General features: G+C 34.7%; 1 protein-coding gene across 1 annotated transcript in view; it reads left to right on the top strand.

Moving 5' to 3' along the window:
• Nucleotides 1-4,095: 4,095 nt before the first annotated feature.
• The window catches only part of LOC110109976 (protein root UVB sensitive 6), a 42,894-nt gene continuing 36,713 nt past the window's right edge, over nucleotides 4,096-10,276 (top strand). The window contains exons 1-3 of the mRNA XM_020841233.2: nucleotides 4,096-4,633; nucleotides 8,918-9,016; nucleotides 9,130-9,243. Coding sequence (XP_020696892.1) covers nucleotides 4,286-4,633; nucleotides 8,918-9,016; nucleotides 9,130-9,243 — 561 coding nt within the window. The 5' untranslated portion in view covers nucleotides 4,096-4,285. The remainder of the gene's footprint in view (nucleotides 4,634-8,917; nucleotides 9,017-9,129; nucleotides 9,244-10,276) is intronic.

Below are 10,276 nucleotides of genomic sequence, written 5' to 3'. Positions count from 1 at the left end.
CTTCGACTCTTGAGAGAAAATGATGCCCCTAAGGGGAGTGACCTTTTCTATTTGGAGATCCAAATTTGCGGCCACACTTCCTCCCAAAACCCAAAGGGGAAGATGGCCTTCCCCTTAGAGGGAAGTGCCCTCTTATCCATTGGTAATCTACTACGAAGATTTCCAAGAAGATGAAGAAAAGGAGTCCAAAGAAGAACGAGATGAGGATTTAAGATTTGAAGATTGAGAATATCCCATCCCAAAACTACTTGCGTTCATTATTAGGTTTAGAATCCGGGTTGTTGTCAGTTTGGTGGCCGGCCACTTTACTTCTGCAAAAAACTCTGATTTTGTAATAAGCAAGGGCAACTTTGCCTATGGACATTTATTAAATAGTTAAAATTTATATTTTGATGTGATGATCTTGATTGGCTTTAGGATTACCTGCTTTTATTAGTTTTTTGGCGATTTGGATGTGCCGCTTTTGTTTTTGCCTTGGACTCGTTGAGGCTCGTGGAGGGTGTGAAAATTTTTTATTTACTCATAAACCTTAAAAATCTAAAATTTTAGTGAGCTCTAAATAACATGAAAGAGTAACGAATCTAGGATATTAGCCGGGGGATCGGACCCCGGGTCGCATGCATTATTTCTGATTTACTCTTTTCCTTGCTTTAGACCCCGTTCCCCCGCCTGCGGGTTAGAGTCCGGATAGTCCTGACCTATGAGGATGAGGTGCCGGACCTGGGAAGTCCAGTTTCTAAAAAAAATTATTTTCTAAGCCCTGTTTTTAAAAAAATTTTCAAGACATACTTGATTGGAAGTTAGTATTCTCTCTTGTGTGTGTGTGCGCGTGTGTTTGTGTATTCAATCATGTATTTTATTATTCTAATATGAATCAAATTTATTTAATTTTAAAATAATTATGAGGATATATGTATTCAATTTTAAATTTTAGTCTAAATTTAATTTCTTATATTCATAATTTCTTTTAAAATTAATGAGGAAAATATTTTTTCAATATTTATTATTATTTTAGTAATAATAATAATAATAATAATCTAACTCTATCTCATTGACATGCATCAAATGACACCCGATTTGAGAGCGGATGAGCTCATTCGATCAGTCTTGATGACCTGGACGCAATAGCGTGATCCATTTTGCAAACTAAGGTCCTGATCGAAATATGTTATGTTCAGAATAAACATGTGCATGGAATATTCAAATGCACGTAAATACACTTCAAATCGACGTCAACTCGATCACACATATTTTAAAATTTGATAATGGATAATGTGTGATCAAAATGAATAAATTATAAACTCAATGACGAATAGAAGTAAAATGCATAAGTTGAACATTCATTAGACACAACGATGCAATGCGTAGGCAAGTGGATTGTTCTAAGGAATGTACAATATAGGTGATCGACGCTAAAAAGAAGGTCAATAATGATAAGCAAAGAGCACTCTCTAGGATTCCCTTGAGGATGGTTGAATCGTTGGGAAGATTGAAACACTAAATCAATTTTGGGTTAATTAGTTGTCGTTGGAGTTTTGGCTAAAGGTGTAGTGAGTTACTTGAAGCATGAAGAAGGTGAATGTTCTCTCCAGTTATAATAGGGATGGTTGTGTGCTCTTATAACCACTAGGCCTAGCTCAATGGATTCCTAATGGCTTCAAGTCTTTTTTGACTGCCACCTATTTAGATTAAGTAAATTGGATGGCTGAGAGATACCAAGGAGGGGAATTAAACCATACTATATGCTTAAGCTTGGAGTATTTCTACTGGACACTTGTACTTATGTTAATCCCCTTTTACATGCTTTTGCCCATGATTAATCATGGATTAAGTAGTTTAACTAAGTTGAAAATGGTTGATGGGAATACTACCTCATAATATCTTTTAAAGGAAATATTAGTTTTATTTGACTTAGTTATTTGGATAAGGTTATATTAGATATTCCCAATTTGTCCCATATGGGCAAGTTGATCCATTTGGATAAAATGACCCACTTGGATGGGACAAATGGTTGTAGTTTTTTGCACTAAGTATTAAAGCTGGGAAATCTTTGGAGCATAAAAGAAGGTTTGAAGTCATTGACACCATAAGTTTTCTTAACATAACTTCTTTTTTCAAGACCCTTTCTCTTATTAATTTAATTTGGCAAAGATTCAGATAATCCACCATTTGATCACTTGAGGCGAAAACATTAAGGAATTTCTTTGTCGCCACCATCTAAGTTGAACTTGGTAAAGAAAAACCAACACTAACCTCTTTGACAAAAGGATATTTTTTAAGAAGCTCACTCATAGTATGAGCTTCAACTACATTTCTTTCCCAATTTTCATTAACTTCTTCTCTCATCTTTTTCAGGGTAAGAGCTAAAGTTTCTCCGTTACCTATTTTGCACATTTCCTCCCTATTTTTCAAAATCACTATTCATGCAATATCTCTTCCAAAAAAATTTGGAACATCCATTGATTGGAAGGAGTATGACACAAGTGTTACAATAAATCATTCTAAATAGGAATGCCAAAAAAATAAAAAAGACATAGAAGTATTTATAGACTTTTCTATATATATATATATATATATATATATAAGCACCTTTTTTTCTAATGGCTTAAATTATTTTTCTTTTTATTTTAATTCATTTTCTTGTTCTTTTTATGAGTTCTTCCCCAAAGATACAAGAGAATCAAAGAACTCAATGTACAACTAAATATCCATATAACCTAGTTCTAGTCAAGTTAGCCTAGTTTAAGTTAAGTCAACTCCTTATACTTGGATAGTTTGAAAGGAACTTGCCGGTCTATGATAGAACTTGCTTCAAGAGCGACTATTCAAGTGGATGATATCCCATGGAAAACTATCGATTGCCAATTCAACTATAGTAATACCTATGACTTTTTATTAGCTTGATTGATGACTTTTACAGATCGAATATTCTAATTAAGTACACAATGCTTGTATTTTTCTCTTATTATCGTATATACACAAATGCAGTTAGTCTTGTTGCATATAAAACATTACAAATATAAGGTCAAATGACCATGTTGTGGACTCCTATTTTGAAAAATTTATATAGTAGAGTTATCCATAAAATTTTGGAGCATTTCTTTCCAGCTCAAAATTTCACTCATTTCTCACATTCTCCCTTTTCATCTATTCATTATATTTTATCGTCTAAAATGTCATAGCTCTAAAGTATGATTTAGATATCATCAATGGACATAAAATGAGGTTTGGACCTTTATAGTTTGAATATAGTTTGATCGATTCAATTAAGGTTTGGACCTTCATACTTTGGATATGGTTCAAATAAGATTCAAACCCTAATTGAACTACGTTTGAGTGAGATTCATGAGACTCCAACCTTGTTCGAGGACTACTCCGAGCCTAGTTTTGCATCTAGCGGTCAAAATCTTAGGTTTGAAATATACATTTGATCTTTGTTCAAACAAGGATCCAATTTTGAATATGTTTTCAAATTTAAGTTGCTCATATTATCTTGTTTCTATTATAATCATGAATTGAAGACTGCATTCGGATTTATATAACTAAAAAATATGCACAATATCCTCTATTTTTAAAGGAGCTCATAACAAAGCTTTATGACAGAGAGTTGCCTGAACATGATTTTTCATGGAAAATGATTATGGCAATCGAAAAAAAAAATGATAGTTATTTTATTTGAGATTCACAATATCACTAAAGATTATGCCCTATATTGCCATCATCAGAATTATTTTATCTAAATTTATCATTCATAAATATTGTTTCAAATGAATAAACAAGGAAGATATTTGATCAATAACATTTATTATAAGATATATAAATTTTTTTATCGACCCCACGTAGTGGGATAAAGGCTTGATGTTGTTGTTGTTGTAATATAGATATTTAAGCTTGAAGCTAATTTAGGTGTGCTATAAGCCATATAAGCCAACTTTTTTAACGCCAAGCTACAGATGCATCGATTATATCGAAGTAGGACAAATGATATTATGCAAATAGAAAAAAGTCCCAACCGACAAGGTGGGCGCTGACGGCACTAAATAATTTCATTAAATTTTCGTCAATGGCTTAAATGCCGCGTCATGCGACTGCCACACTCACTCCCCTTTTTCGCTCGCGTCTTAGCCTAATTTTGCGTTGTTCACACCGAACGCTCCTATGCATCCTGCCAACGATAAAACCGAAGCTTCTCTCTCCGCTCCTTGCCCCGCCATCCACGCCTATAAATCTTGAAGCTCGGCTCGCTGACCCCCGATGGTTGTTTCCCCGGCGCAGTATCTCCTCAATGGCCCCAATCCCGCTAAAGCATTCACCGGCATCGGCGGCGCCTAATGAGGCACGGGTGATCGTGCGCGACGCCATGCGCACCGCTGCGCTTGCTTCCTACCCGAGCCTGCTTCCTCCGTCGCCTCCTCCTGTGGCACCTGACCAGGTCGTCGCCGAGCAGGTCAGGTTCGGCGGCCCAGCTGCGGACACGCACGCCACGGTGGAGGCCCAACCTAGGGTTCTCTGCTGCGAGGAGATCGATGGGAAGAGGTGGAATTACGTGGTGGAGGCTGAGGGGCCGAGGATGTCTCGCAGGGGTTCTTCCCTGAAGGCGGTGTCGTTGCAGTCGCCGGGTGCGCCAATCGATGTGAGTTGATTCGATGCTTGCACTGCTACACCTCTAATCGCTTTGATGTTTAATTTGCACGAGTTCATTTTGCGAGCAATAAACCCTAATCAGGGTTTTTATTTCGAGAAAACTTTAAACATTATCTACTTCCTGTAACCGTTCCGGTATACCATTTTTGTTTTTCTGGCGACGTAATGAGAAACGGATTGATTGCTGCTCCATATAGTTTTTCTCCGATAACTTTGTAGATGTCTCCTGGTTGCTTATTACTTCAAAAAAGAGTTGTCTGGTGAGTTGGTAAGCTAATAGCTTGAAAGGGATCCGTTGTATTTTGGTTGTATTAGATTTGGCTTGTGTTATGAAAGGTAGAGGTAGACCTAAAAGATTTAGGTTGAAAAATATTTGAAATGACATTTTTTATTAGATTGAAATGAGAATTTGACTCTTAACAGGGCATAATGGAGAAAATGAGTCATGTAGTCAACCCCACATAGTGGGATAAATGATTAATGTTATTTTTGGTCTTTCAGTTATGGGCCTTTCCTCCGAAAAATTATTACGTCCTCCCACCTGACGTAGAGATACATCCTCCAAGAGCTAAAAAATTCGGTTTTTGCTCGATATTGCTAGGTATTATTTGATAATAACGAGGAATATCATCATGTGAAGACCAATAATGAGTTATACCGAGCAATTTTTGTATTCGGTATTTTTTTGTATTGCTCGGTATAGCTCGGTATAACTCGGTATTGGTTTTCACATGATGATATTCCTCGTTATTGTTTGGTATTGCTCGGTATTTGCTCGGTATTTCTCGTTTTTTAGTGCGATTTTAGCTCTGGGAGGACGTATCTCTACGTCAGGTGGGAGGACGCAATAATTTCTCCTTTCCTACATCAAGTTAATGCATGAACTCATGTTATTCTAATTTATTTTTATGGGTTGTACTTTATTTTTGAAAAATATTTATTATCATGATAAAGAGGAGTATTTTTAAAGATTTGGAATGAACTTGTAGTAGTTTCTTCATGAAGATTTGAAGTGGGCTTGAAGAAACTTTTCAATGAAGATTTTAAGTTGACTTGAAGTAGCTTCTTCATGAAAAAATTTGAATTGAGTCCTTGAATATGTGAAGAAGATGAAACATCATTTTCATTTCATAAGTCATAGAGGATGAAAACTCAAATTTTTAAGAACTTCATTGAAATCATCACTTCATGTATTGTAATAAGGGACCTGATCTTATCTTTATGAACACTCTTGTGATGGAATGAAAGATAAAGTTGAGTTGATGCTGGATAACATGCTATGTTAGCAATTTGATAGATAAGACTTGGTCTTCTCCTTATAGAGGACTTAGTGACGATTTCATTTACATGAGAATTCCCTTCTTTTACCCTCCATTTAATGTCTTATAAATCACACCCTATTCATTTTAACTTTAATGCACATGATAACATTCTTTTCTTTTAAAAAACACAATATTATAAGCAAGATAATGATACTAGTACAATTATTGCAAACTAAAATACAAATGATAAAATACATGAAGCATAGAGCCAAAGGATAAATCATCTAACAACGCTAGAAAACAAGTAAGAGTTTATTTGGACTGCCATGCTTGAAGTCTGCCTAAAACAGGTGAGTGTTAATGCGTTTTTTTTATTACTGTACTATTTGGTAAATTAAATTTGAATTCTATTATTCGCTAAAAATGTTGCCACCCATAATTCTCTCATTAGAATCATTAGGTTGCAGAACATCATAACTAAATATATCTGCACTTATAGGAGGGAGAGGTGGGAGTTTTAGAATTGGAAACTCAAATGAATAGATCATTTATGTATTGCTTGCAACTGCAAGCACAATAGTCTCAGGATCCTGAAGTTAGCCAATTGACCACTCTTGACATTTGACTGTCCCTCTTGTGGTTAAATGTATGATTTCTTCATATTCGGATAAGCCTTGAAATTGTTAATAAAATTGTTGCCTAAAGATTTTGCTAAAAGAATTATATGAGGGGATGCCTTCAAAGAATGCTTGAATTTGAGTCAATTCATACATTCTTTTCCAACGACAAGGTAGTGCCTATTTCTATCAAAACATTGGCCACATAAGGTCTCGAAAGATGAGTTATAATAATTTTTGTGTGTAAGGGTTTATCAAAGATAGAACTTGAAGAGTACAAGGTAGCTTGGTTGAAAAATGTAATCAAAATTGAGGAAATACTCTCTAATAGGAGGGATATGTGGGACAACAAATGCAGAAAAAAATGAGGAAATCACTTGAGCATACACATTAGAAATCCACTGGCATAATAACTATGTTTAGAGAAGAGCAGTGTATGAGGATAGTCTTATAATGATGTGAAGAGGATTAATAAGGTCAACTGAGAGTTACCCATAAAGTTTAAGTATGATAGAAATTTGCTAATTACGTTAAGAAGACCCATAAAGTTTTTCCTTGATATGATAATGGTTGATTATGTTTCGATGGAGCTGAGTCTTGATGATAATGCAAGTAAAAGTGGCCTGAAGGAAAATGGTGCAATCCCGAGTTATATGATCAACCCACAACTTTTGCAAAAGAATGAAAGTTGCGAGTGATGGGAGGTATGACCTTTGATGAATTGAGGCCAATCAATGGAACCTCCAAAATAATTGGCATCGGAGGTGGAGACAAAGTTCATGGAGGAGTCACCATGACCCTTGAAGCATCCAAGGAGGGGAGTGGTAGTGGAGGAATATGGACTATAGAGATGGAGAGACAACAAGTTTTGTCCAACAACATTGAGGAAACAAGTGGCAAGGATCTCTAGCAGGGGGATAAAGTTGCCTGGAGTTGAGAGCAGCCACCAGTGAAGGAGGGCACAATGCCTCAACTATGGATGGCCCACTTGGAGCCATTAGGCGTTAGCAATCCACATGTGAACATCAATAGCATTATCCCAACTATTTAGGGTCAATTTTATGATCCTAGATTTCCATTCATCATTTTGAGAGCTATCTAAGATGCTAAATCTATTTCTCATAAATCATTTGAATAAATTCTATCTATTTTGTTTTGCCCGACAATAGTGAGGAAATAAATGGCAAGGATCTCTAGAAGGGCAATAAAGTTGCATGGAGTTGAGAGCAACCATTAGTGAGGGAGAAGGAGCACAAGGACTCAGCCCTAGATGGCTCACTTGGAGCTATTAGGTGTTAGCAATCCACAAGTGAACATCAATAGCATTATCCCAACTATTTAGGGTCAACTTTATGATTCTAGATTCCCATTCATCTTTTTGAGAGTTGCCTAAGGTGATAAATTTATTTCTTATAAATCATTTGAATAAATTCTATCTATTTTATTTTAGGTCTACTTCTACTTCCTAATCCCCTAATATTAGTTTTATCATCTCATTTAATAGCTTCATTTTCTGCCCTTCATTGTACCTTTCCAAACCACCAAGTCTATTTTTTTAATTATCTTGTTTTTAATAGATGCACTTTAGCCATTCTTCTAATATAATCATTTTAAATTTATTCTTACTAATTTTATCCCCCAACATGATAGTTTGAAACCAGGTTGTATAGAACATCTTTGAGCATTGGAGGAAGAATATGCTTTTTCAACATAATTCACTAACACTTACAAAATGGGCGAGATGTACATAGCTTATTCTTTTATTACGGGATAGAATTAAAATATTTCAGAATTATAAAATTCTTTTGCTAAATTTTATGGTGAATGCATTTGCTAAACTTAGAGGTATTTTTAAAGATAGACATTGCTGATTGTCTAATTGTTTATTTCGTTGGTCTCTTTTAATTTATATTATTTATCTTATAGTATTTTATTTTCTAAGACATTGCTTTTAAATTATTAGTATATACAAGTTGACATGTTTATTTCTGAACTCTGAAAAAGGCATACTAAGTTTGAGTGTGCTTCTGTTGAAATGAATGTGTCCATATTCATGCATGACCAGGCATGACATGTGCATATTGTGAACATGCATACATTTATATAGGTCTGTAAGTATAAAATTGATTTGCTATTGAAATTTTCATATTGGTTAGCCCTCTCTCAATTCTTTTCCCTTTTGGAAGTTTGAAAATTTAGATGGAGTTCCACACTGTTAGTTGTTAATTTTCAATGCTCTTTAATCTAATTTATGCTTATAATTGGAGTTTTGGTAGAATGTAGTCATTCTCAGTCTTTCATGCCATGTGCATTTCAGCTAGTATTTAATTTGGAATACTGGCTCATAAAGTTGCTTTTCATGAGAATACTCACTTTTTTTCATTTCTTTTCAAGGAAATCTTCGCATTCATAAGATCATATGTTGTCCCTGAAGGCTTTCCTGACAGTGTTACCCCTTCATATGTCCCATATATGACATGGAGAGCTTTGAAGGTTGGTGGTTTTATCTGCTTCACAATTCTAACTTTTGCTCGTGATAATGGCTTATGATGCGTGCTGATTTTTACACGCATTTGAAGTATTCATTATGGATCTTGTTTTTGCAGCATTTTTTTGGTGGTGCGATGGGTGTTTTTACTACACGGACACTTCTAACTTCTGTTGGAGCATCTAAAAACAGCGCCACTTCTGGAGCTGTTGCTATTAACTGGATTCTTAAGGTAAATGAGATATATTCTTTCAGTTATCATGAATATCATTTTGTTTGATGATGTTGATGAAGCTTATCTGCACTCTTCAATAAAGTTACTTATATTCTGTTTTTGAAGAACCTAGTATTCCGTGCCTGGTCCCTAGCAAATTTTACCCTTGCAGTGAAATTGGATAATGCTCACCAAACAAAAATATTCCTCAACGTGAAGAGTACATTTATTTTCATGGTCACTCCATCAAAAGTTTTGTTTCATTGATTTCTACATGGAGGCATAAGAGGTTTTTTTTTTTTTAAATCAATGACTAATCCTATCTAAGTCAACCCTTCATTTTTTGTGTAGTTTTATTCATCTGTCACTGTTTACTTAGGAATTTCTTGTTATCTGTGCTATAGAAAATTAACTTTTTTCGTTGCTGAATTGATGTTTAAATCATGCTTGATTTTTTGCATAAACCTTATATGTAACAAATATTTATGACAACTTATAATCTCTAGGTAAATAAATACTTGGTTATAAAATTTTTGAACTCGATAAAATATTTAAACATCATTATCATCTTATTTGAAGTTTTTCTGTTGGCCATGAAATTGACCTATGTGATAGATGAATGGTAAACATTATTTTTAAAAATTTTCATTCATATTAACCTATGTAGTCTTTATTTTATCAGCAACACTTCTCTAAAATGATTGTGTTCCCACAAATTTTATTTTAGCGAATTCTACTATTTGGAAATCAAATGTGATGAAAATTTGAAGACCTTCTTTTACATTATTTTTTTAATCAGAAGGTAAATTTGTAATTTTATGCAAAGAGTAAGTCCAAAATAGGACTAAATCTATGAGCCATGGTTTAAAATTGTGCAATATGAGGCTTACATTGAGGTCCACCTCAGCACAATTCCAGTAAAAAACACCTTGAGCTTTTTTATGAGGCTTACACCTCATCTTGGTTGAGGCGCGCCTCTTCTCACTGGCATAAGGCATATGCCTTGCTCTATTTACTTATGCCTTTTATTTAAAACTTGGCTAAATCCTAT

Source organism: Dendrobium catenatum, unplaced genomic scaffold (genome assembly GCF_001605985.2).
Source record: "Dendrobium catenatum unplaced genomic scaffold, ASM160598v2 fragScaff_scaffold_1468, whole genome shotgun sequence".
Taxonomy (NCBI): domain Eukaryota; kingdom Viridiplantae; phylum Streptophyta; class Magnoliopsida; order Asparagales; family Orchidaceae; genus Dendrobium; species Dendrobium catenatum.
Note: the sequence above shows the minus strand (reverse complement) of the source record. Positions and strands in the feature narration are given on the sequence as shown.